Raw genomic sequence first — 24,751 nt, 5'->3', positions numbered from 1 at the left:
CCACAAACCAAAAAATGGCAAGCCAATATTTCCACAATGAAAAGCACACATATACCCTAGAACTTAAAGTACAATTAAAAACAAACACACACAATTATTCAAAATGTTTACCTAATTCTTTTTTGGAGGGAGAGGGGCGGATGGAGTCTCGCTCTGTCACCCAGGCTAGAGTGCAGTGGTGTGATCCTGGCTCGCTACAACCTCCACCTCCCAGGTTCAAGTGATTCTCCTTCCTCAGCCTTCCAAGTAGATGGAACTACAGGTGTGTGCCACCACACTCAGCTAATTTTTTGTATTTTTAGTAGAATCAGGGTTTCACCATGTTAGCCAGGACGGTCTTGAGCTCCTGACCTCGTGATCTGCCCGCCTCAGCCTCCCAAGGTGCTGGGATTACAGGCATGAGCCACAGCACCCGGCCACCTAATACTTTAAAATACTCACTTGTTCAGAAAAGTATAACAGAAGATAACATGGAGCTCGTTGTATATTTTGGAAGAGTTAATGAAAAGACTATATTCAGATTTTCATTTAACCCTGTATTGATTATTTATCCTACTTAAATTCACTGTAGTACAGGGATTCAAATCATAAAAAGAATCCTATTGAGGCTGTATCTAACATTAGGTAGAAGAGCAAAGTGTCGACCTTAAAAGTGAAGAATTTACTAATGTGTTTTTTTTATTTTCTTCAATAAATTGTATAAGACGTTCAAGAATATAACCCAACCTTACATAGACTTGCGTACATTTCTGGTTTTAACACTTTTTAGAGTGTAATTTGGTTAATAGGTAATATAATGGAAGGACCACAGTAGTAAAATCAGATTTGAACTCTGGTCTGAAATTTACATATTGTTTGTCTAACTTTTGATACTAACACCACATTCTGTGCCTCAATTGCAAAGTTGTACAGAAGATGTAACTACCTCGTCTAATTCCTGAGATTTTCTGAAGCTCTAATTAGAAACAGTGAAATCATAAAATACAATATAAATGCATGTTAAAATCATTGTTTTCTTTCATTAATCCCAAATCTAACTCATAAAAGTGGTTCATGAAATGATTCCATATTTGTTTGATGAATCAATACACTTAATAGTCTAAGCAGTGTTTTACAGGCATATCACACACTGAATCTCCTGGAAGGAGATTTATGTGTTCTTCATAAAACACATATCGCTGACCTCGCAGCTCTCGATGGGGGAGGAGGAAAGAGGGCAGCGTGAAAATTTGCTTTCTGAAAATGTTCCAGGTTAATGCTAATCTCAGTGCTGGTCCAGGCACCACATATTAAAAAACATGGTTCTAGAGATGAGATAAAATTAAAGAGAATAGCAAGATATAAAAATATATGTGCATAGTCACATATGTTTGTGTGAATATTCAATTAACTTTTTAATTGAATTTCAAAGTAAGCACATATGCAATTATAGTTCAATATATACAGTCATTCTGTATTTATTATTTAAGATCCAAAGTAGATTGGTTTGATTTTATTATTGGGCTATGGATACTAATATATAAATTAAATTTACCTGGACATCACCAATTTCTCCTTTCAGATAACTCAGGGTTAACATCTTTTGGTAATATTTTAAAGTCAGTCTTCATTTTACTAAATTTAAAGTATTATTTTTGTTGTAAAATATAAACGAAAATATGACCACTGTAAACGTATTTACACCAGAAAACATATTCAAACCACATGTCCCATCCTATGTTGAATTAAAGATTTTTTTAAAAAAAAGTTTAAAAAAAAAAAAAAAAGAAACATTCTCATATTTCAAAAAAGCATCACAAGCCTAAATGAGGAACTCCTGGAAAAGTTCAGACACAGACTGAAGTAACACATCTTGAAGTGAACCTGATCCACTGTAAACAGAGGCTGGATTTGCTCAAGCAGCACCTTGCAACTCAAAGAAAAGTCGGATCAGGCTGAAAACAAAAAAACAAAATGCCCCAGAAGTGATAAAGTATTCGATAAGCAAATTAATTAATAAACACCTGTTGCCCGGTCTCTTTTATAGCCAAGTAGCTGGTACCCTCTGTAGCTATAACAGGCAGAGGACTGTGGGTAAGAAGGTGCTGCCATCACCACAGGTAGCACTGTGGCCCAGGGAATATCCATAACTTCCAAGCAGCCATTTTGGTAGAAGTTCTCAGGGAAGAAGTTCCATCACCTAGTTCAAGGAATAAAGGTTTGATCAGGCAGCAAGCTCAATGATTACAGCACATAATAGGATCCTTTTTCCTTTGTGACTCACATAACCTCACCAGAGGCTGTGATGAAGAAATGTACCTCATTCCTTTTTTAGATCAAGGGAATTAGTATTCTCATTAATTTCCTAGATCTCCTTGAAAAAAAGAGAGAGAGAGATCCTCATTATTCTTGAAAGAAGTTTAAGCTGGATTGACTGCCAAAGGTGAAGAAGGATTCTTCTTTGTGGGTTTTTTTTTTTCCTCTGTAATGAGAAGTTACTGCAGTGTCTTCAAAGTCTTTGGTTAAAATAGACTCCAAGTTGAATTCTCCAATTATTAGATGTCTGAAGAACAAAAAAAATAATGCCAATTGCAATAGTAAACCATGCTTTTGGTCTGCAGGAATTTACTAAACGTCCTCATGCTTCATAAAGCCCTATACCAGGATTTGAAGTAGAGATATTAAAGAGCTTGTAGACCTAACAAACCTTTCAAATTAGAAACAAAGGCAAAGCAGACAAGCCTACAGTCAACGTAAGTCTATGCAGCTAAATGCCATAGTTATAAAAGCTTCAGTGAATGCAGTAGGCAGGAATAATAGGAGTCGTTTGAGTGTATATAAAATGTCACAGATGAATTATACTTTAAGTTCTGATGTTAGGACCAGTGAGAGTGTGGCACAGTACTTATAAGCTACAAAAGCAAAATTTGACAGCTGACGAGGAAGCACTGAGATCTGGGGTGAGCCCTATAGCGTGCCTCTTTTTTACTTCTTTCTTCACTGGCTTTCTATCTCTGGGCTCTGCAACTTTGAAGAGCTTACTCATCCCATCATTCTAAGGCAAGGTATAAAGTCATTTTTGACATTTATGAAAGAAATTTGCTTACAAATACTCTCTATTTGATATCTCTAAAATCTAAGGGACACAGTTAAATTAATGTCACTAAAAGAGCTGGGGAAAATAAAATTTCTGCATGATGTTATTGCTTCAGCCTCTCAGTGGATCCTGACATAATGGTATCTGTAGCCTATCCTGACATCTTGGGAAGTCATTTCTGGACTCATAGTCTACACATTTGTGGACTCTCTCTTGGATACCACAAAAAATCCCAGCCAAATAGTGCCATGTTGATGGTTTAAACAAATGATTTCAGTGGATCTCATTGCCAAGATTAGAGATCTTAATTTGAAAAACATAGCAGCCTCTTTTTTCATTCATGATCATTTTATTGAGGGGATAATATGAGCTTAATGTTGTGCCTTATTTGGGGAATACGGGGATGAACAAGACAAAGCAGGGTCCCTTTATGGAGTGTGTGTGTTTAGTTCTATAGGATGCCACTGGAGTGGATTTGGTTAGCAGAGCAGCAGGTGGTAAGGCTTCAGCATCCAACACACTCGGATTAGAAACCCCACTCTGCCACATTCTAGCTTTGAGATTATGAACATGTCATTTGAACTTTCTGAAATCCAGTTTCCTCAAGTATAAAATGGGGATAATAGAACCTGGAATAAAACCAACCTCATGGGGTTGTGAACAGTAGTAATGACCCACTGCAGGCCCAGAAATAATATTGGTTATTCTTGCCTCTTCCCTAATTATGTTTGCCTTTGAAATGACTGAAAAATTATACTGGACTACACTCGAAATGATGGCCTAAAATCACAAATAAACCAAATTGAGAAGATAGTCTGCATCATAAGAAATTAATAAGATAAAAACATGTGCTTACCAAGCATTTAGCTCAAAATTAATTATGCTGTTCTAAAGACGTATACAAAGAGGAGTGGGTTGGTTGGTTGGTTGGTTGGTTTTTAAGTATGATTTTCTTGCACATGTGCCATCAGAAATCTATGGGTTGAACACGTGTACTGGGCAAAAGCTACACACTTTGGATGGCTTTGAGAAAGGCCACCATTTGTCTGAAGGAAAATTATGGGAAACCAAAAATCACCCATATGTGTATGAAGCATTTCTAGTTTCTGCTTTGCCTTCTGTGTCTAAGGTTATTGACAAAAGAGCAAGAAAAGCCTTTTCTGGATGAGAAAAGACCTACACTTTGGGTAAAATTTACCAAATACCGGCATCGTGTATTTATTCTTCAGTGTTTTATGTTTGCGTCCTTTTGTATCTTTACTAACTGAGAACTCTGATTTATAAGGCGTTTGATAATCTTCCTGAGGTATCCTTTGTGGCTGAAAGCTTTTGGCGGGGGTCTGGAAAGCAGGGCCAGTATGAATATTTGGGAAAGGTTGCCTTCTTTTGTCAACTGAGTTCTTATGACTATGAGATTACCCTGTGCTAGGAAGGCTCCTCTTTTTTTCTGACTTCTTGCTGAGAAACTGCTCTCAAATCCACTTAGGAACTGATCCTACTATAATAAGATCTAAGGGAAGAGAATATAATCTTGAAGAAGGATACAGAAGCAGAAGGGAAGACAGTGCAGGAAAAGAAAAAACAGGAGGAAGGGCAAATTATTTGGTCATTTCTTATATGCAAGAATAATGTGAATATAGTACAGAACTCTCTGCCTTTATCAGATTCACTACAGCTCTATTATCTTCACATTTTTGGGTGTCATAATGTTATGGTCAACACCTTTGTTGGAGAGTGTCATCAAATACACTGGTCACGTAAAGGATGCCATGTGGAGAATGTTTCTCTGCCAACCTTGTAACAGAGGGCAGATGTCAGATCCCTTCAAAATAGCCTTTAGAGAGTACATGAGAAATGTTAAATACGATATCATATAACATGTTATCTATCCTAGTTAGCCATGAAAAATTCTGTAGGACTCTAAACCTCCCCTGTGAATCAAATGGGTAAATACAAATTAACATTTATATATTCAGTTACCACTGGTGAATTATTACTTCAGAGTAGCCGAGGGATTGGGAAGCCTAATGATAAGGAAAGGAGGTCTAATTAGACTTGCTGGGGGTCTCTCTAGAAGATTCTTCTATGCATAGGATGCCTTTAATATTCAAATCAAGTTCTCAGTTATATAAACTATATTCAGCAGGGAAATGTTAAAGATACACAGCCTGGTTTTCAATTAGAAGAAACAAGCAATTAATGGTGAAATAGAAAATCAAAACAATACTTCCTGTGTGACTTTGTGAGATAAACCTACCTCATAAAATGCACAGACATTGAACTTCCAACCCACAAATGGCTGTGAATTAAAGAATGGCACTGCAAGAGGGTAGCAAACAGATGTTTAACATCTTTTTCGTGTTTATTGAGGAAAGTGGTCTGATAATCTAGTCACATATATTGAGTTTCTATTATGTACAGAGCACTAAACTGGGCTCGGATCAATACCAAAGTTGATAAAGCAATTAGAAACAAATATCTAACTACACTCTTTACAGACTACCATTAAGCTTAAATGTAGCAGTAAATGTTTGTTCCAAGCTTTTCTTAAATTTACCTGTAACATGTTACTTACTGTTTTCATTTTTATGAATTCTATATAAATATGGAGGAATCATCTGGTTTTTAATTTTAAAATAAAAGGAGACAACTAAAAAAGATGGGAAAGAACAGCCATGAAAACAGACCCTGTAATTGTTCTAAATTGATGGCATAAAACCAAATTACTTAAAGGGATGTTTTTAAATACAAATCCCCAGACCCCGTAGATCTTCCCGTCAGAATCTACAGGGATGGGATCTGGGTATATGCATTTGAAAAGACTGAATCTCAGTTTTTAAAAATAATCATCAAATGATATTACGTAATGTAGATGCACTAGGAATTTGTCATTTCTATGCAATAGGAAAAAGTGAATTTATAAAATCCTTACATAACATACTTTTTCTCTTTAGCAGGTCATGGCATCTGAGCCTTCAGCACCAGACTACTGAATATCTACCTAATAGATTATTTCTCTGTCTGAAAATAGTAGACATTGTCACAGCCAATGCATTCTTCAGTTTGGAACTTTCTAGCAACCACATGTTAACTCAAGTTGAAAGGTGCTAAACACAGATGTTGTACATCCTGTACTCCTTTGGGGATGTAAAGAATCTTCCCCCCTCTGTCCTTATCTTGTTGAGATGTGCTAGGTACCTTTGAGTAAAAGACTTCCCTTTATCAAGACTCAGTGTCATAAATAAATGGTGTGGGTGGGTGGGTAGTGTACATCTGTAATGACCTGAAACAGTGCTTCTTAGAGTGTGAGTCTCAGACCACCTCTACTAGAAGCCATCAGGAGCTTCTTAAAAATTTAAATTTCTAGACCTGACCCCAGATGTACTGGGTCAGAATCCCCAGGGGCAAGGCCAAAGAATCTAAATTTTAAATCAGCTACTCAGGTAGCTGCATACTGAAATTTCCAAAACACTAGATAAGGTGCTCTCTGAGGTCCCTTCAAGCCCAAATTTTTATATAAGTCAGTCATCATTACAGAACAGACTGATAACCTTCTAATTTCGATCTGATGCTCTGATTTCTGAAAAATCCCGCGTTTCTTTTTCTGTTCTATTTTAACCTGCATGTTTAATTAATTCACAGTTCTCAGCATGAATTAACACGTGGCTGCCAGAAAGTTGCAAACTGGAGATTCTGTTGGCTGTAACCTTGTCTACTATTGCTAAAAAGGAAAATGATCAAATATTTCCTGACTTTTTAAAAAAGATATACATTAAATAAAGTATGGTAGAGAAAACACTGTCTTCTGAAATGACCTTTCCAAATAGTCTTTATATTTTTAACTACAAAGTGAACCATATGCAATATAATCACTTGCACATATTCAGTAAAAAAGCAGGGTTAAGCCAAATCTTGTTATCACCAAGAATATTTGTACTATACGTAAGATGTTTTCAATAGAAGGATTGAGACATTTTTTATTTGGCTTATAAAAGGAAATGGCTCCGTTCTCTAAAGGAACACAGAGAAAAGCTGATATATCTCCAGAAATAGTCATTACAGCTCATATATTTTAAGAGTGAAACTCGTTATCTGCTGTTGATTCTTTAAGAAACTTGCCATGGTTGTGAATAACCTGGGTGCTTCTAAGCTACAAAATAGACACCTTAGATAGTTTGATACAGATTTATCCCTTCACCTAAAAAACTCTGATTTCTAAAGGATGTCTGTGGCTTCTCTGTTACTCAATGCTCCAGAATCCTTTTAGGGGACATGGTACTTTCGTCTATAATCCTTAATCCCTGGGAAAGGGAACGCAGTGGGTTCCATTTGGACTAACATGGAAGTGACTGAAAAAGTTCCTCCTGTGTTGGGTTTTCTCGCAGAGGAGAAGTAGTGAGATAAGAAGGGCACCCTGAGCAATAAATGGTGCTCCATTGGGTTGGAGATGGGCATCATAAAATTTTAAGAAGGTTCAAACAGGCAACCTTTTTATTCATTTCCTGCAACCCACCCTCTTACCTGCTAATCACACAGGATCAATAATTCTTTGCTTTCTCACTGTTCCTAAGGCCCACATGAGAAAAAGAAATTCACTTCCCCCCGCCACTCCCAATGTAACAGAAAATATGCACACACCAAGAAAGGAAACTTCACCCTAGCATGAGAATATTATACCAGTTGAGATAAATTTATTGAGATTTTGATAGACATAGCCATAACTTCATCATGACAAGTCATGAGTGTCATGAAAATTTCAAAAGTAGTGTATGACAAGTAGGAGGTTGAGTTTCCAAAAACGTCCCAGAGAACATCAGCCAGGGCAGGCAGCTTGAGGAAGCGTCTCCTTTTTCATTTTCCTCCCCTGGGACTGGAGGTAAGTTGGAAGGCAGTGTCTCTGAGGTTGATGAGCAAATGAGGACTGAAGGAGTGGATACAAGGGGAACCTGGAGATGTGCTGCTCAGCCTTCAGGGGAGAGAAGATTCTACGCCTCGGGGATTTCAGTCAATCAGTAGAGAGCAAATGGCCAGTATCTCCTGTAGCCAAAAGCCCCACAGCCATTGTAGCCATAGCCGAAGCCATAGCCCACTGGGGAGTAGGTGCTGCCATAGCCACAGCCAACACTATATCCCAGTGGGTAGCCATAGGTGCCCCAGTAGCATCCTGGGAAGACAGCCTCGGAGAAGTTGTTGCAGTGCATGGTGTCAGGAGTGGAGGGCTTAGGTAGCAGAGGAGTGCGTTTCCTCAGTGGGATGGATTCCTGGTCTCAGAACCTTCTTTATATATCCTGGCTCTGGTGGGTGGTGAAAAACACAAAGCCCTCATTTTCATTCTTGACACCAATTTACATTCTTAAAAGCTCATTAACTTGTTTTGCTCTTGCTTATGATGTCTTTACAGTGGCTTAAGAAAGCTCTCATGTGATACAATGCAGCAAGAACATGACTTTAAACAAATTATTTCCCTTCCTAAAAAAAAATCATTGCCAGGACTTCAAAGCACTCTGTCTTATAGACCCTGTATAACTCTCTGCAAGCAGGCATATAATATCAAGAAATATTCATAACAGTTGTTAACTGTTATGTAGTCCTCTTGCTCTCTGAATTCCCACAACACACAGTTGGAATTCGATAAATAAGTGTTAAATACATTAATAAATAAAATAACAAATGGATAGTGAGTCTATCTCAAAATTCTCAAAATTAAAGCATGTCTTAGTATTCACATGCTTCAAGGATTCTCTTCTTTGGAATATGGAAGACAAGTACAATAAGACTCATGAGAAAGAGTCTTTCTTTTTTCTCTCTGTCTCTATCTACAGCTACCGTGTTTGGGAAACTGGTTAAAAATGTAATCTTAATCATAGTCCCCTCCTAAACTATACCTAACATCACATTTCTAGAAGAATGCTCGAATTAATAGTATTGAGCTTTTAAAATGGAATATTTGGATTAATCCTTGTACTGAATTGTCAAACAAATTTGATTTTTTGACCTGAAACATGCTTTAAACTAAATGTTGAAACTAATAAGGTAAATACAGAAAAATGAATTAAAAAATTTATGATAAGATTTAGAATGTTTTTTCTCTTAGATCTAATGAAACCAGATTGTCTGACAAATGTGATGATATTATAAAGGACCAGATGACAATATGAAATCAGTTATTTCACTTTTAGAATGATCGTGTACCCCAGGATAAAAAAGGAATGTTATGCCTCTTTAAACAGAGAGTTAGTTCTCAAACGTGAGTTAAAGGAGGGATAAGGCTGATCAAAACTATCTTGGATCATGTAAGACCTGATATATTATTCCCAGACACCTGTGTTAAGATTTCTTACAGTGGCACTTAGTAGAGAACTTACAGAACAAATACCCAAAGAGGGCACATGGAACAGAAATAGGCACAGAGGTAATAGGAATCATTCTAGAAGGCCACAAAACAGATATGTATTACACATGAGCTCCCCCAGATTTTAATTCATAACCCAGAGGTAACTTTGCTCCCTGCTATCAGCGGCTAGGGATCAGAGGCTAAATCCAAGAACAAGACGAGACTCTTGGAAAATTCAAAACCATGCCAGTGTACTAGCCAGATTAATTAAATTAATTAATTAAATCTAATTAATGAAAAATAGATTACAGCAGAGGCATTTTTAAATATATATATATACATATATGTAATTTTTTCTGAAGTGGAGTCTTGCTCTGTCACCCAGGTTGGAGTGCAGTGGTGCAATCTTGACTCACTGCAACCTCCGCCTCCTCGTTTCAAGCAAGTCTCCTGCCTCGGCCTCCCAAAGAGCTGGGATTACAGGCGTGGGCCACTGCACCTGGCCTCAATTTTTTTATTTTTAATTTTTGTGGGTGCATGGTAGGTTTATATATTTGTGGAGTACATGAGATGTTTTGATACAGATATGCAATGTGTAATAATCACATTCTGGAGAATGAAAACAGCTATAGTACCCTGCTTCGTGAGCAAACCTGGATGCCTGCCTATGGGGATTCAGCAATTAAAATTCAAACACGACATGTGGCTTATAGCTAAACAAGTTCAGGGAATTGAAATTAGATTTATTCCCAAAACATAAAGGTATTCAACCACAGATCATTCCCTAAAAATCATAGAATGATTTACATTCTGTTTCTACTGGCATCACATTGCTATATTTCATGATAGAAAAGCTGATGTTAGGGGGAAAAAATTTAGACAAAAGATAGCATTGTTTAACGGAAAATTTAAAATTTTTGAATAAATATTGCCAAAGGTCAATTATGATGCTCTATTTAAATGAATTTTCCCATTTGCCTACCCAATCTGACAAGATGCTAGTTTTGCCTTCTGCAGCACAAAACCTAGCTCTGTACGTGAATAGTAATTAAAATATGTTGTCTTTTTTAAAACTTAAGCCCTATTTACAGAGAACAGCTTGGATTTTCTCTAGAAAGTCTACAGAAAATTCTAACAAAAGAAAATTTTGGGAGACATATCATTTATCAACAAGTCATTTAAAAATTAATAGCGAATTTAATCCTATATTGAGCCTATGAAAGCTTTATTCTGATAATAGGCTTATCAAAGAAAGAGTCAGGATTTCATAAAGCTTGGAAGTACACATTTTTGAAAGCCCATTTGTTAAAAAGTATACAATGTAACAAATATAAAATTAAGTACAAAAGTAAATATTTGTTGAGATGCTTTAAAAAATCACCAAAAGAAAAAAAACACTAACAAAACTTACAAATATTACAAAATTCAGAGAAAAAATATTATTTGTATTATGAATTGCCTGGCACACTACTATAATAGTTTTCTTTCCCACAGGCTAGCTTCTGGCCCCATCATTTCAAACTGTTTTCCCCTCCACTACTCATCCTGTGCTGTATGCCACGGGAAAAATCAGGCTAAGATAGGGCCTCTGGTCCTGCATTTTCACATCACACATTCTGGGTAGATCAGCAGAGTGGTCGAAGAATTCCTGGGAGCCATTCCCACATAAGAATGGCTAGAAGTAGCTTAATTAGATACAGAAGTGGCTGCAAAACACATAAATATATCCCACCTTGCCCAAACTGAACATATCACTGACTCAGCTTCTCCTTAACCAGATCCTAAAAATATCCATGGCCTCTCTAATGCCATCCAACATGCGGGGAAATGTGATTGTGAAGCAGCCCAGTAGAAAGCAGCAGCATTTCAAACCAATTGCTGTTAAAATATCCTTTTGTAAATTTTCCCCCTAAATAAGCTATATAACTTGAAGGTTTACAAAAGAGAAAAATATATTTTCACATGTTAAATGGCACAGTAATAAGCTAATCATTGTTAGATATTTATTGACTTGGATAAAATTCATGACCCTCTTTTAATAACAATCCTAAAATGCTGTTTAATAAATAATTTGACTTTATCTTTCATATTTCTTTGATTTCAAATAAGACCTGACATAAAGATAAGAAAAAATTCTGCTTTTTGACTTTCTACAAGGGAGCAGGAAATATATTGTGTACAAATTTCAGAAACAGAGTCAATTACAATGTGCACAGTAAAAATATCCCTGTCATATTGGCTTCAAATATAACATTTACACCTTCAGCATATTAACATTTATTAGAAATGAAAGCTAAATTAGAATGGAATGTTTTTGTTTGTTTGTTTTTTGTTTTTGTTTGGGGGTTTGTTTTTGTTTTTGATTATTTTATTTTGTGACAGGGTCTCTCTCTGTCACCCAGGCTGAGTATGTGGCATGATCCTGATTCACTGAAACCTCTGCTTCTCAGGCTTGTGCGATAGAATGGGATGTTTTAAATGAGTTTTAGAATATATATCAGTGATATATACAATACAAAATTATCTTCCATACAGTACAAAAATTATCTTCCATTCATCTTTTTAAACATCTATTCTTACAGACATTTATTGAGCATGTATTATGTTCCAGACATTGTATAGGTGCTGGAGATCCAAAGATGAATGAGAAATGGTAATTAAATGAGGAATTATAAATAAATGAAATACCTGTTATATGTTCTACCCTAGAAGTCCCTTGTAGAGGCTTCCCCTTGTAGACTTGGGAATAAAGGACACAGTGGATGATTCTACCTGAAGTAGGGGCTACTTGCAGGAATGTTTCAGCATGAAGGGGATAGATACATAAACTGGGTCTTGAAAAGGGATATTTTACTGGTAGACATTGGCTAGAGTGTAGTTGGATCTAGGAAATATTCCAGAAAGAGAAAGTAATTTAAAGCAGAGTTTCAAAGATGTTAAATAGCCAAGTGTCTTCCAGGAGCCACAAATTATTCAGAGGGATCATAGCCTTGGATATGAGAGAATAATTAATGGAAGGTGGTGCCAGGAAGGTAGTCAGGGGGCACCTGTGACTGTATGTGTTGTGGAAGCAAAGGAGCCACTTTATACACTAAGATGGGAGTGACATGATCAATTTTACACCTTAGAAATATCACTACTCTGAGACTGTGGAGGATGAATTAGAATAAAGAAACCCCAGAGGTAGAAAGACCTGTTTAAAACTTTATTAGGAATGCTTGTGGCTGCAAGTAACAAAAATCCCATTTGAAAGTTGATTAAACAGAAAGAATTTATTTTTCACAAATAATAGGAAATGAGAACATAAGTAATTCCAGGGTTGCTTCAGGCCTTAACAGTGTCAGTATTCAGGGCTGGCTTCATGGTGATTCCCTCAGCAGGTGCATACTTCACATTCTTACACATCAACATCCAAAACCAGGAAAGGAAAGAGGGCTTCTTCTCAACGATTCCTCTTCATTTTGTTTCAGGAAGGAATATGTTTCACATTTGTCTTCCCATGGATTTCCTTTGGGGCCCATTGTCCAAAACTGAGTCACATCTCATGGCTGAGTTATAGGGAAAGGTGGAAAAGTGTGCATCTGGCATTTCTGCCTTAATGGTGTGAAGCAGGCTCTGGAAGCATAGAAAGAGGGAGAGAGAAATGGTCACTGGATTAGGAATCAACAGTGTTGCCACAAAAGCCATCACACTAACTTAGGCAAGAGATAATGTGGACCTAAACTAAGGTGGTAACATTAGCAAGGGAGTGAATTTAAGAATTGTTCGCGAGGCAGATTTAACCAGTGTAGGGTTAGTAATTGTCTGCTGGGATCATCACCCAATATCACCAAGAGGGATTCTGACACAGGGCATTCCTAGAAGACACTGTGAGAAGGAACAACAAAGGCCAGTACATTCCACTCTTTTCCCATTATGCATCCTTATGATGTAGTGGAGTAATTTGACAAGACTCATGGAGAGGAGGCAGACATCCCAGGACCTCTGACACCTGAGATCCTGCCAAATCCAGCAGATCGGCCACACCTGTGGCACACCTGCAATTCATTGCTGAGGTCCTCCAATTATGAAGCCCTGCAAAGTAATTGGGACAATTAGAGATAATAAAACAGCAGCTAAAGGACAACATCTAATAATTGCTACAAGGAAGCATACAACGAACACACCTTCATGCTTCCAGAATGCAAAGTTATTTATCCCAAGAAAGATGCTCACTTAGACTTCCAATCTAAAATCCTAACTCTTGCCTTTCAGTTACTATTGCCTGACAAACAGATACTATGACTCTCAAAATGTGACTTTCTTTCAGTTAATTTACTAACTTGCATGTAAAATTTAATTATTATTGTCTAGGATCTCATATTCAGAAACTGCATCTGATTTTTTACATGAAACCAAGTTACACCCATGCCCTAGGATGATGTCATCTGAATAAGAAGAACTGATACTTAAGACGCCCTGGGCATCCCTGCATGTGCAAATCCAATGTGTCACAACATGCTTTCAGTTTTACCTTCTTAAAGTCTGTTGGATCCATTAATTTCTATCAATTTTCACTGTACTACCTCAATTGTTTCTCATTGTTTCTGAATGCCACACATTACCACACACATTCTTACACATCAACATCCAAAACCAGGAAGGGAAAGAGGGCTGCTTCTCAACGATTCTTCTTCATTTTGTTTCAGGAAGGAATATGTTTCACATTTGTCTTCCCATGGATTTCCTTTGGGGCCCATTGTGCAAAACTGAGTCACACCTCATGGTTAAGTTATAGGGAAAGGTGGAAAAGTGTGCATCTGGCATTTCTGCCTTAACAGTGTGAAGCAGGCTCTGGAAGCATAGAAAGAGGGAGAGAGAAATGGTCATTGGATTAATAATCAATAGTGTTACCACAAAAGCCATCACACTAACTTAGGCAGGAGATAATGTGGGCCTAATAAAATTTATTATCCCTACAGTTCTGGGTGCCAGAAGTCTGAAATCAAGGTGTCAGCAGGGCTGGCTCCTTCTGCAGGGACTGAGGGGATAATTCCTTTACTTACCTTTTTCAGCTCCTAGAGGGCATCTGCATTCTGTGACCCGTGGCCACTTCCTTTCATCACTCCAATCTCTCACTTCTGTTGTCACATCTCCTGCTACTAACTCTGACCCTCCTGCCTCCCTCTTTAAAAACCCTGCTATGATCAGGTTCAAACCAAATAAGACTGCACTGAGACATATTAGAAATAAACTCTCAAAAAATCAAAGACAAAGAGAAGTTTGAAAGCAAGAGAAGAGATTCATCATATACAGGGGAACCTCCACAAGAGTTTAAGCAGATTTCTTAGCAGAAACCTACCAGGCCGGGAGAGAATAGAATGATATATTCACAGTACTAAAAGAAAAAAAAAAAACTGCCAGCCAAGGACACTTTATTTGATAAAGTAGTCATTCAGAAATAAGGGAGAGACAAAGACTTTCCCAAACAATAGCCGAGGGAATCCATCATTACTAGACCTGCCTTACATGAAATGCTACAAGCAGTTCTTCAAGCTGAAATGGATGTTAATTAGCAATTTGGAAATATATGACAATATACAACTCACTGGTAAAGGAAAGCACATAGTCAAATTGAGAATATTCTGACACTGTATTGGTAATGAACAAATCACTTACAATTTTAGGGTAAAGATTCAAAGACAAAATTATTAAAAAGGACTTTAGCTAGGATAATTTGTCAGTGGATACATGATTTTTAAAAAAAAAGACTTAAATATTGACATCAAAATGTAAAGTGTTGGGAAGGCTGCAAAAGTGCACCAGTATTTGTTTGTGATCAAAGTTAACTTGCTATCAGTTTAAAATAGACTTTTATCTAGGGCTCACGGTATTCCAAAGCAAAACCTGTAGTAGTTATACAAAAGACAAAGAGAAATGAATCAAAGCATACCACTATAGAAAATCATCAATTGACAAAGGAAGACAGCAAGAGAAGAAAGGAACAAAGGATTTACTGAAAACAATTAACAAATTGGAAATAGTAAGTGTTTACCTATCAATAATTATATTAAATGTAAGGGTACTAAAAGCTCCAATCAAAAGATAGAGCAGCTGAATGAAAATAAATAAGACCCAACTATGTTCTGCCTACTAAAGACTTGCTTCACTTTCAAGGATGCACACAGGTTGAAAGTGAAGAGATGAAGAAAGATATTCCATGCAAATGGAAACCAAAGGAGTGCAGAAGTAGCATCAGACAAAATAGACTTTAAGTCACAAACTGTCACAAGCAACAAGGAAGCTTATTATTTAATGACAAAGGGGTACATTTATCAATAGATATAATAATTCTAAAATACATATGCACACAACATCAGAACTAAATATATAAATCAAATATTAATAGATCTGAAAAAAGAAATAGATAGAAATATAATTATAGTACAGAGCTTCAATACCCCATTTTCAACAATGAATAGATAATCCAGACAGAAAACCAATAATGAAACATTGTGCTTGGACTTAGACCAGATGGACCTAACAGATGTACACAGATAGTCCACCCAAGAGCAAGAGAATACACATTCTTCTCAAGCACACACAGAACATTCTCCAGTACATATCACATATTAGGCCACAAAATAAGTCATAACAAATTTAAGAAGAATGAAATCATATCAAGCATCTTTTTCAACTATAATTGTATGAAACTGGAAATCAATAACAGGAGGAAAACTGGAAAATTCACAAACATGAGGAACTTAAACAACATCTCCTGGACAGCCAGTGGGTCAAATGAGGACTGAAAAATATCTTGACACACCAAAAAAAAAAGAAAAAAAAATACCAAAATTTTGGAATGCAGCAAAAGTTCTAAGAGAGAAGTTTATAGCAATAAAATCTATATCAAGAAAAATTCGAATTTCAACTAAACAACATAATTTATATTTGAAGGAACTGAAAGAAAAAGAACAAACTAAGTCCAAAGTTACCAAGAAAAAAGGAAATAAAGATCAGAGCAGAAATAACTGAAATATAGTCTAAAAAACACAAAAGAGCAACAAAACTAAGGGTTGGTTTTTTAAAAGATAAAATTGACAAACCTTTCGCTAGACTAAGAAAACAAGGGAAAAGACAAAATCAGAAATAAAGGAAGAAATATTATAACTGATACTCAAAAAATATAAAAGATCATAAGAGACTACTGTGAACAATTATATGCCAAAATAATTTGATAACCTCCAGTAAATGGCAAATTCCTAGAAACATTCCACCTACCAAGAGTACATCATGAATAGGAAATCTTAACAGACCAATAACAAATAATGAGATTGAATCAGTAATAAAATATCTTCCAACAAAGAAAAATCCAGAGCCAGATCGCTTCACCATTGAATTCTATAAAACATTTAAGAAGAGCTAATACCAATCTTTCTCAAAGTCCTTCAAGTAATTAAAGAGGAAGAAACACTTTCAAACTCATTTTATGAAGCCAGTATTACTCTAATACCAGTCAGTCAAGGACACTATGAGAAAATAAAATGACAGGACAATATCCCTAATGACCATAGATGCAAAAATACTGGCAAACCAAATTTAAAAGCACATTAAAAAGATCATACACATGATCAAGTAGATTTACCTCTGAAAAGCGTGTTTCAGCATACAAAAATTAATCAATGTAATATATTTTACACATTAATAGGATGAAGGATAAAAATTATTTGATCATCTCAATCGATGCAGAGAAAAAATTTGACAAAATTCAACAGTCCTCATGATAAAAGTTCTCAGCAAATTAGGATTAGAAGGCATGTACCTCAACATAACAAATGAAAAAATCGATAACAGTCTTAGAAATAAAACAAGAAAAAAAGCCTTTCAATTACTCCTATTGGTTTTAGGATAATATTTTTTTAATCTTTAAACTGACCTAAAAGTTCTCAATTCCCTCTTCGTTAAGTTTTGCTGTCTTTTAGTTCTTCAAACTTTGCCTGCTCCTCTCACTCTCAAGCTTTGACACACGCTGTTTGTTCTGTATGGAATTCTCTTCCTTCCTCTCCTCCTGATCAACTCTCATGCAACCTTCACACGCCAGCTCAATCACTTCCTTTGGGAGACCTTTCTGCCATTCCTGATTAGCTGGAGCCCATCTGTAACATAACAGTAGGCCAACCTCTTCCTCGTATCTGTAGGACTTAATCGCAGTTGCCACATAACCTTCTCTTGTGTGATTGGTATCTGTCTGCCTCATTAACATGCTTGTTTCCAGGAGAGCAAAATGGTGTTTTTAATCAGCCTTGATTCCTCACTGCCTCACTCACTGCTGGGCATAATATATGTTAAGTTTCAGTTGAACGAATTAATGAAAGAACATTCTAAACCTAACTTGGCTACTCACTTGCTGTGAGGATTGAGGCAAATCACTTTTCCAGGCCTAGTGTGACCCGACTGTAAAATAGGATGAGTTGACTTCCTGGGACTTGCCACCCTAAACATTGTATGATTCTGCCATCAAAATCACTGATGAGTAAATATAACAATTCAACACTCTCTCATTGGAATTTGGTCAATTAGGCATGCAACTACGGAGAGTGCTTTTTCTCATCTTATTACACGTTCCTCCTAAGACAAACGAATGAGCTTCCAGCTGCCATCACTTTGAAAAACAAAATGCAGTGACAGGAATCTCAGAAATGTTGAAATCTTTACAAGAATATCATGAGAGTTTTGAAAGTTTAATCTGTGCAAGAATCTCCCAGGATACTTGTTTTAGATAAATATTTCTGAGCTCCATTCCTTTAGATTCTGATTCCATGGGTCTCATGTGGGGCCAAGGAATCTGCATTTTTAATAAGCAGACCAGGTGATTCCAATAAAGGTGGTGCTTTAGTCAAACTTTGAGAAACGTGCAGTGCTCTTTAATAAGGTACCTGAAAAGGCATCCTCTTTAGCAAAACATACAACATAAAATGGGATGAATGTGAAATGGTGGAGAAAACAGAGACACACTTTTAGCCAGGCTTAATGTCTAAGAATAGAGCTGATGTGACATCATTATGGGCAACTGTGCTCCCAAGAGGACATTTGACAATGTCTGGAGACAGTTTTGTTTGTCATAACTCAGGGTGGGAAGGGGTGCTACTTAGCATCTAATGGGTAGAGGCCAGCGATGCTGCCAAACATTCTACAATGCATAGGACAGCTCCCACAATACAAAGAATTACCCAGCTCAAAATGTCAATAGAGCCAAGGTCAAGAAACCTGGTGTGAAGTCAAAAATCACACCAAGTCAAATAAAATTGCCAGGCAATATAAAAAAGAAAGAAAAAACTGTCACATGACAGGATCAGAACTTGCTGACCAAGACTTAGGCTAATTTAAAACACAATCTCAATACCTTGCTACTACAGCACTTTGAGGGATAAGCCACGTTTGTGAGGCTGTGTGGTTAATTATCACAGCAAGCATCTAGTTAATGAAGCTTAGCTTCATTTGATGCAGAACCTATGTGGTTTTCTTAAGAAATAACGTGTTACCACAACAATGCCTGGATGCATGGTAGATTCATGGACTCTGTTCAGAAACACCTTACATGTGATTTATAATGAACATGAAAAAGCAGTTCAAAGGATGGCATGTTTCTGCTGCACGCTTTTCATCACTGGTAGGATAAGAAGGTCAGTTTTGGCATCTATTCTCTATTCTTGGGGATGCAAAACAGAGGAATTAAGGTCCTCTTCTTGTGACACCAAGGCAGAGTTAGAGCCAGCAACTGGAAATGTGTATAAATTTAAATTAAAGCACCAGCCTGCAAGCTGTGTTAGTGGAAAGGGTAACAGATATGGTCAATTGTACCACCTCAGTGTGAAGACGATGTCACTGAAGAATAGAATCATGATGCTTCAAATCATTTACCATTACCCAGGTTGGCCTCTGGAAGACCAAAGGGCAAATCCTTCTGACAACCTTTAAAAAAATGCTTCCTGTTACTGCCAAACAGCAAATGAAATGGCAAGCTCAAAGCATTATGTCATCAAAGTCTTTGCTGAGCAAAACTAAACATAAAATAAAATTTAAATTTAACCAAAAAGTATGACCAGTTCCAAAGATTTCCTTCTTAAAATTTAAGGTTGTTCATAAGGAAAGTCTTAAAAATTCTGAAGTTGCACCCCAGCACATTAGATATAGAAGCTTCAAAATGGAAATCAGAGGGCACACTTGGAAAGTAGATTACTAAGAGGGGAGGATGATTGGAAAGGGAAGAAAAAGAAACAGGACACAGTAGTGCAAATACCATTATCAAAGATCATGTCAGAAGCCTCAGAGGCAAGTCACTAAAAAGGAATTGGTGTCTGAGAAATAACAGCTTATTTTCAGAGACAACAATGCTTACCATGTTTAGTTTTATAGAATACCCAAAGAATTCCCTGCCTAGCAAGCTTTAGAATCTGGAAATATGTCCCTTTATCTAATAGAAGGCTCTCCTGCTACAATTTTAAGTACTTTTCCTCTGTTTTCAATGGAAATGAAAAAACATAATCTGGTTTTTCTGTAAATAGCAATAAAAAATAGAAAAAACGTATAGGAAAAATGATAAAAAAGAGAAAACTTTCTTTTCTTGATAAAAATGTTAATACTATTTCATCAGTTCTTTTAAAAATCAACAGTGAGAAATATCTCCTTTTCTGCTTCCTTTGGGATAAGAGTCAACAGAACTGGGCCAGTCCTGAAACTTTATGTGCACACAAATCACCTGAGAATCTTGTTAAAGTGTAGAGTCTAATTTAACAGGGGAGAGACCTGAGATTCTGAATTTTGAACAAACACAAGGTGATGCCAATGTTTCCTGTCTGCATATCATATTTTTTTGAAACGGGGTCTCATTTTGTTGCCCAGGCTGGAGTGCAGTGGCGTGATCATGGTTCACTGCAGCCTCAACCTCCCCAGGCTCAGGCAATCCTCCAACCTCAGACTCCTGAGAGCTGAGGCTACAGGTGCACACCCACATGTCCAGCTAATTTATGCTTTTGTTGTTGTTGTTGTTGTTGTTGTTGTTAGTAGAGATGGAGTTTCATCATGTTGCCCAGGCTGGTCTCAAACTCCTGGCCTCAAGTGATTCTCCCACATTGGCCTCCCAAAGTGCTGAGATTACAGGTATGAGCTGCCATGCCCAGCCTGCAGGCCATATTTTAAGTAACAAGGAATTGTGCTTTTTTCTATACGGTTTTAAATAATTATATTCATTCAAAAAAAAATTTATCAGCTGGGCGTGGAGTCTCACACCTGTAATCCCAGTACTTTGGGAGGCCAAGGCAGGTGGATTGCCTGAGGTCAGGAGTTAGAGACCAGCTGGCCAACACTGTGAAACCCCGTCTCTACTAAAAATACAAAAATTAGCTGGGCGTGGTGGTGGGTGCCTGTAATCTCAGCTACTCAGGAGGCCGAGGTATGAGAATCGCTTGAAAAGAGGAGGTGGATGTTGCAGTGAGCCAAGATTGTGCCACTGCACTCCAGCCTGGGCCATAGAGAGAAACTCAGTCTCAAAAAAAAAAAAAAAATCAAATGTCTGAGATCCAAAGCACAGGTGATGTAACATTGAATAAAACATGGTGCTTGACCTCAAAGAACCTACAGAATACATCATGTAATGAGGGAATCACAGCCGTCAGCTAATGAAGGCACCATTAAGAAAGATAAACAGCAGCCCTGATAACACTAATGGTAAACCAGAGTGTCCCCTACTTCCCATCTGCAACTTCCAGAACACCAAATCAGATTAGGTCAGACTGTGATGATGACAGAGTGAGACAAAAATAACACCCCTCTGTAATCATGTCTGAGAAGGGAGAAAAACAAGTGCAGTGAGCTACACAAACCACAGCGATGACCACACGTTACCTTTGGTGACTGCTGCTTCTTTACCAATTACAAACGTAGCCTTGTTCCACCTCCTAAATGAGATCCTTTGAAACAGCTGATCCTAGAATGAGGCTGCGATAGGCAGAATAATGTTACCTAAAGATGTCATCATTCTAATCCTGTATGTTATACAGCAAGGCTGAATTAAGGTTGCCAATCTGCTGACCTTAAATTAGGGAGATTATCCTGGATTACCTGGGCAAACCCAGTGTCATCACAAGGGTTCTTATAAATAGAAGGGGAAGACAGGAGACTCCTGTATCAGTATCAGAATCAAGGAGAGAGCTGGGAAAGTGCTGTGCTGTTGTCTTTGAAGATATAAGGGACACAGCCAAGAAATGCCTCGGGGGGCTGGGGTGCAGGCAGGGCCAGCCCACACAGTCACATCCGGGACACACGTCTTTATTTTGAGGGCAATGTGGAGCCAAAAAAGGGTTTCAAGCATGGGACGGATGCTATCAGTTTTGATTCTTAAACCCCTTTACCCCAACCCTGGCCCCCAAGCAGAGGCAGCAGGTCAGGAACAGGACATACATTTGACAGATGAGGAGTTTGAGGCCAAAGAAATGGGGTGCCTGGACATCCAGCCAGGGGGCAGCCTCGAGAAAGTGGAAAATGCAAGGTAATGAATTCTGCTCTAGATCATCCAGAATAAATGCAGTGTTACCAACACCTTGATTTGGTGTTGTCTTACCCAGTAAGACCCATTTTGAACTTCTGACCTCCAGCACTATACAAGAATAAATTTGTGTTATTTTAAGCCACTAAATTTGTGGTAATTTGTGACAGTGGCAATGGGAAACTAATACAGTATGCAATGTAGAAGAAACCTCTGCCTCCTTCGATCTTCTGGAAAATCATCTAATTCAAGTCCAAATCCCATAACGAACCCCTCCTCACACCCTCTTAGTGAGGTATCTTGCAGTTTCTCATGTTTTATGATCTCCACTGTGGCAACAAGTTAATAAGCCTAACTTGTTTGGCTATCGGTGTATTTCTGGTTGTCTTGGTTAGCAGATTTCAACAGTGCAGTGTGAACAATATGACATCAAAGTAAACAAAGATAAGACTTTTCAACTGGGAAAAGGAAAGCACCCTGGGGTGGAGGAAGATCTTTTGAAGGATCTATGGGAGTTCACTAGATTGAAGAGTGCAGAAGGGAACAAAAACCTGTGATAGTCCCCACTGCAGGGCAAAAGGAAGCATGTTAAGGAGAAGTAGGAAATAAGGCTAGAAAAATTGGTAGATGTGAGCCTCTACTTGATCATTGTCCTGAAAGATGTAAGAAATAAATTAAAAAGTCACCAAAGAGTTTGCAGAAAAAGCTACATAATTAAACTTGTGTTTTGAGAGTTTTTTGTGCCTGCTGCATGAAAGATGGATTGGAGACTGCCTGGCAGAATGGATAAGTAGCTGGGCTAGTAACCCAGGCAGGAAATGATGCGGGTGTGAATTGAGGTAGAAATATCAGGAATGAAGTCCTGAAAGGATTTCTTAGAGGCAGTGAGAAGGCAAAATCTAAGGACTTGGTATCAAGATGAAGAATAGAGCCTAATGATTATTAAAATCTTTTTGGAAAGCTTGTGAAAATTCTAGAGAATCTTGATAAAATCAGTGATATAGTTTGGCTCTATGTCCCCACCCAAATCTCATGTTGAATTGTAATCCCAGATATTGGAAGTGGGGCCTGGTGGGAGGTGATTGGATCATGAAGGTGGTTTCTAATGACTTAGCACCATCCTCCTAGTGCTGTCTTATGACACAGTCCTCAGGAGTTTCAGAGTTGTTTAAAAGCGTGTAGCACCTCCCACTTTTCCTCTTCCTCCTGCTCCAGCCATGTAGGATGTGACTGCCTCCCCTTGGCCTTCCACCATGATTGTAAGTTTCCTGAGGCCTCCCCAGCCGTGCTTCCTATTCCGCCTATGGAACCATGAGCCAATTGAACCTCCTTGCTTTATAAATTACTCAATCTCAGGTAGTTCTTTATAGCAATGTGAGAATGGACAAATACAATTAATTAAGGTCAAATTGGCAAACATATAATTAATGTTCTGCCTCTGTTATCAGTGGCAGGACAATGGGCATGGAAAGAGTCAGAGATGTCAGCTTGATGCTCTGGAACTAATACAGTATGCAATCTAGAAAAGACTCTGCTTCCTTTAATCTTCTCCAAAATTAACTAATTCAAGCCCAAATCCTGTAACAAACCCTTCTCACACTGTCTTACTGAGATATCTTGCTGTTTCTCCTGTTGTGAGGTCTCTGTTGTGGCAACAAGTTAATAAACCCAACTTTGTTTGTCCGCGGGAGTATTCCTGGTGGTCTCGGTTGGCAGGCTTCAACAGTGCAGTATGAGAATATGATATAATAGTAAACAGAGATGGGACTTCTAAACTAGAACAAAGAAAGCTTCTTCTTCAAGCTTCAGCTTTCTCACCTGTTGAACATTTGCCCACTTGGGCAAATTACTTAGTCTCTGTCAATTTCCTCATGATATTGATCTCCCAAGATAGTTGTCAGAACTAAATAAAATTCTAGGGGTATATTTTTTAACTCACTGTGTAAACACAAGGTATAATTATTAATGGCATAAGAAGTATTCAGCAGGGATATTTCTAGGGAAGAGCTCTATAATTTGGAAAGTGATGTATAGTTTGTTTAAAGTGGAAGAATGGATTTGGAGTCAGACCCTCCTTTCTTATGTTAGTGTTTTACTTCACAAATGAATGATACAGCCTGAAACAAATTATTTAACTTTTGAATTTTGGCTTCTTCAATAATAGGTGGATAATAAAATCTACCACTAAAAATTATTATGCAAATAGTGAAATTATCTATTATTGTATCTGTCACATTGTTGCTGCAAGAGAAGGCAAGTTGTTGTTGTAACTTGTTAATCCCTTCTTGGCCCTCTTTAAGGAATATATAGTTTTTAGGTGCAAGATGTCAGAGTTACCCAACAGATTTCGCCCTCCTTCTTCGCCAGAAGCCATTAAATTATAGTAAGGGAGTGAAAGAGTGGAAACCAACAATGACAGAGAATGTAAGGATAATGTCAACTAAAGAAAAGTTAACTACATTTCTGGAAGTTGCAAAGGAGATGAAGGAAAATCACAAAGAAAGAGAAGCCATAGCAGAAACTGTGACGAGGGAGCTAAAGGAAGGAGTGAGCCTTCAAACTCCCAGAGAGAACTGAGACTCACAACACTAAGAATAAATGACAGGATTAAGGCTGAAACAGAGGAAAGGTGGTATGAAATCTAGTTGAAGAACGGGGTACTGAGGCCACTGGTGTAGTCACTTGGTCAGCACAAAGGACCTTTACACTCCGGCATTTGAAGACCTCCCTCCTAACAAAAGGTCAGCCTCTCTCTTACCGTAAGCAAATTTTGCCCCTCAATGAATTCTGTTCCCACACACAGAGTCCAGCGCAGCTT

At 37.6% G+C, this 24,751-nt stretch overlaps 1 protein-coding gene across 1 annotated transcript; it reads right to left on the bottom strand.

The window, feature by feature from the left end:
• Positions 1–7,750: 7,750 nt before the first annotated feature.
• Positions 7,751–8,340, bottom strand: LOC112621517 (keratin-associated protein 8-1). The gene has a single exon (XM_025380977.1). It carries the CDS (start codon positions 8,275–8,277, stop codon positions 8,086–8,088), a length of 192 nt encoding a protein of 63 aa, XP_025236762.1. The 5' UTR covers positions 8,278–8,340; the 3' UTR covers positions 7,751–8,085.
• Positions 8,341–24,751: the final 16,411 nt, after the last annotated feature.

This window comes from Theropithecus gelada, chromosome 3 (genome assembly GCF_003255815.1).
Source record: "Theropithecus gelada isolate Dixy chromosome 3, Tgel_1.0, whole genome shotgun sequence".
NCBI classification, from domain to species: Eukaryota; Metazoa; Chordata; class Mammalia; order Primates; family Cercopithecidae; genus Theropithecus; species Theropithecus gelada.
The sequence above is the reverse complement of the archived record's forward strand: the minus strand, read 5'-3'. Positions and strand labels throughout refer to the sequence as shown.